Consider the following 4052-nt stretch of genomic DNA (forward strand, 5'->3'; position numbering starts at 1 on the left):
TTGATCTTGATAATGTAGAACAAGATTCATTGAATACACAATTGTCATATTCTAATATTGGATTTAGGCTTCTCCAAAAGATGGGTTGGAAAGGAAAAGGTCTTGGGAATGATGGACAAGGTAAATAAACATCAATTCTCCTATTGAAGTAGATTGATTATAATATGTTATAGCAAGGTTTTATGGGTGAACTGGCTCTCAACATAGACACGAGAATTGAACATTTCTTCAGGAACTTAATTGTTTGTGTATCTGTTATGTTTTCTCTATCAAATAATTGGGTAGTAAATTATTTTTTCTGTTTATATTAAGGAATAATTGAGCCAATAAGGTCTGGTATGCGGGATGCAAAATTGGGAGTTGGAAAACATGAAGAGGATGATTTTTATACTGCTGAAGAAAATATCCAAGAAGAAACTTGACGTGGAGTTAGAGGAGACAGAGGAGGTTGCTAAGAAACGAGATGTATGCTTTTTGTAGTTTGTATGTGTGCATACCCGGATAATTGGAGCTTGATGCTTGCTTCTTCTTTTTTTACAAAACCAACATTTATTAGTAGAAGGCAACACATATTTCTTTTATATGTGTGTCTTTTGAGGGGAATTAATATCATCAAGTTTGGAAGGTCTTGAGAATTTCGTGCAGTTTTTATTACCTGGTTGCTTGCTTCTACTGCCAAGGTCCAAGAATCTGCAAAACAAGCTAAGCCAAAAAGGGAGGCAATTGTTTTTCCTTGTTACTTCTGTTGGGACTCTTGTCATTGTTGTTTCCTAATTAGGCAGTTTCTTATGTTGGCCAGATTTCAAACGGTAGCTCGACAAAGAAGAAGGCAAAGATTCCAATAGCTTCAGTTTTCGGGAATGATAGTGATGAAGAACAGTGAAATATGTTTGTTGGGTTGAACTAGAATCTGTTTAAGTTTGTAAACTATTATTGTCTTTATGTCTCTCTTTTGCATCATCTTTAAGCAAACACTATGCCAATTACAGTTTATTTATAAAGTTTTTACAGTCAGATTGTTGAGTGAAAATTACAGTTTATTTGTGAAGTTTTACAGTCAGTTTCTATCCAAATGTTTATTATTTTTTTGCTAAACCCATTATGTTATTAAGACCGCAGGCTGAAAAATATATGTTTTGAAATACTTTTATGAATATGAAAACTGAAATCAGATGATAATTGACAAATCGTTGTCTAGTTTCATTTTACGAGTACAAATTTATAAGCATTTTCATCATAAAATATGCACAATCTCTTAAAGTGATAGCTAAAATATCCTCTATAAAAGATACATATTTTTCTTTATTTAATGTCAATCCGACATACTCATGCTTCAACAACTATAATCTTAATGGAATCATGTCAATAAGAGGCTAACTATGGAGAAATTAAAAGGCTAACTATGGGCCTTGATAAGAACACAAAAACTCATTGCGGCTTTTGCTTTGTCCTGTAAGAATTATTGACATTATATATGTTGGTATTAGATATAAACCCTTTAACCATATTCTTTATTTATTCCCCATTTTCTTGACTAGATGTTTTACATATTTGAATAGCATGTTTGGTATGACCCAAAATTGAAAACACTCACATACATCAATATTCATAAATATGTTATGCGTATCACAAGAATTGAAATGGTATATGATTCTAATCTCAATTGTGAATCATAAAACAAAATTGACAAGTTTTTTAAAAGCAAAAGAGTCCCCCGACTTTATCAGAAAATAGCATTGACAACACTTGTAATTATGGGGCATAAATCAGCACATTCCTTCCAAATTGGACCAGTAATGGAAGAACCTGGTTTTTTACCATCAAACAAATAATGGTGAGTGAATGAATGAGGCCTAAAGATGATATAGTAATTTAACACATTTTGAGACATTTTTTATCTTTCATTTCTCCCTTAGGATTCACTATCACACTAGCATTATCTACATAGTAACAACATATTTATCAACCAAGATATTTACATATTATAATCAACAAATTTCATATATAAAAAAATTGTGTTGTGATTGTTCAAAATGGAGAAGACCAAGAAGTAGGTAAGACTTTGAACGCAAATAAGTGAGTATAGTGTTTCTAAATACATCATTCATCATACCATAAACTCTATTCATTATCCCTAATACTCTTTCTTTAATATCTTAATGGATATATACAATACCCAAATACCCTTAAAAACCAATACTAAAGAAAAACTATTTCTAAATCCTCAACATTGAAAGTTTGTTATACAAAAGTGAATTGCAGTGAAGAAGTGGGTTAAAGACATTGTGATGATGAAGTGAGACATGACAATCAATCAAAAAGTCAAATTGTACACTAACTAAATGGCACTTTGATTGTCAAAACAGATATCTGATTATGATGAACTTTGTTTGGTTAAGTTGTTTACTTGTGGAAATGAGCATGCTTTTCAAATTTTTTGATTTGCCTTAGTTGTAATCAAATAAAGGATTGTATCAATCAGATCGTGAAAAGAGTGGGTTCTTCAGTCTAACTGTTCTAGTAAAGAATAGCAAAAAATTGGTTAAACAAGTAACAAGTTATAACACAAAACAAAATCAGAATCTACTAAATCACCTTCAAAATACATGAACACTTCATCCTTTCGGTGCCAGGGCTTGCGTTGTCTAACAATGACAGCAGGCATGACCTTCTTTCTCAAATCAAGTTTCCCTTTCTTCACCGTCGCCATAACCATATCTCCCACACAAGCAGACGACAATCGATTCAAACGACCCTTGATCCCCTTCACTGATATGATGTAGAGATTCTTCGCGCCGGTATTGTCGGCATAGTTGACCGTAGTCGCCACAAGAAAACCTAGTGACATGCATAACTTGTTTCCCGCAGATCCTCCGCGACCTGAAACACGTTGTTTTTCAACATTGAATTACTATCAAGTATCAAACATGTAGTTAACAGAGAATTGTATAGAAGATGAAAACACTAACCTCGCTTCGACATTTTGGCAACTTCAGAATACAAGGACAATGTGAAATTAGGGTTTTATAGTATTTATATGAGAACCCTAAATTTAGGGTTCGTGGCCGAAGAATATTTACCAAATGCGAGAAATACCAAAGACGAGAAATACCAAATGCGAGAAATACATTTCTCGTAATTGAGCACCAAATACGAGAAATACCAAATGCGAGAAATACATTTCTCGTAATTGAGCACCAAATGCGAGAAATATCAAATGCGATAAATACATTTCTCGTAATTGAGCACCAAATGCGAGAAATACCAAATGCGAGAAATACATTTCTCGTAATTGAGCGGTAAAACAGGCGCGCAAGGGGTATTACAGACTTTTCACAGGACAAAAGGCCCTTTTTGCCAACTTTATCAACCGTGAGCTTTTTTTGGAATTATACTTCTTATGAGGGTCATTTTATCAAATTTCCCGAAAGTATAACGAATGACGTGGAAAAAGTTGATAACGTCTCTTCTATACTAGAGTGCTACCAATTTATTAATTTATTTAACTATCTTGAATATTAATAGTTTGAGTTTTATTTATTTTAAATATTAGTAACGTGTAGTTTGAGTTTAATCATATTAATTAATTTATTTTATAATGATTAATTTTAAATAAAGTTAATATTTATAATAATTTTATAATAAAAAAAAAATTTACAAAAAATTATTAAATTTTTTAAATAATCAAAAGTTAAGAGAAAAATTATTAAATATTTTTAAGTGACCTATATAACTTAAAATTAAAGATAAATAAATTAAAAGACCTATATAAACTGTACATATCACCGTAAAAGCATTTATTATTTCTCTCTATTCAATTGTGTAATATTTAAAAACAATGCATTTAATAATTTATGTCTTTTTAATCTTTTATAATTAAACTATTATAAATAAAATTTTAAAATTATTAATATATATATTTATAATTTTAAATGTATTATAAATATATATTTGTTATTATTTATTTTATTTGAAATTGAACTAAGAGATAAATTTTTAATTATAAAAATTATAAGTTAAAATTATAAAATATTGAATATTCAAGATAAGAG

The 4052-nt window shown here is 30.3% G+C and overlaps 1 protein-coding gene across 1 annotated transcript; it reads right to left on the reverse strand.

Annotated features, from left to right (window-relative positions):
* Positions 1-2542: 2542 nt before the first annotated feature.
* Positions 2543-2982, reverse strand: LOC124930139 (60S ribosomal protein L23-like). Its single transcript, XM_047470500.1, has 2 exons — positions 2970-2982; positions 2543-2880 (listed from the first exon to the last, which is right to left on the reverse strand). The coding sequence occupies exons 1-2, from the start codon at positions 2980-2982 to the stop codon at positions 2543-2545; spliced, it is 351 nt and encodes a 116-aa protein (XP_047326456.1).
* Between the last annotated feature and the right edge of the window lie 1070 nt (positions 2983-4052).

This window comes from Impatiens glandulifera, chromosome 3 (genome assembly GCF_907164915.1).
Source record: "Impatiens glandulifera chromosome 3, dImpGla2.1, whole genome shotgun sequence".
Taxonomy (NCBI): domain Eukaryota; kingdom Viridiplantae; phylum Streptophyta; class Magnoliopsida; order Ericales; family Balsaminaceae; genus Impatiens; species Impatiens glandulifera.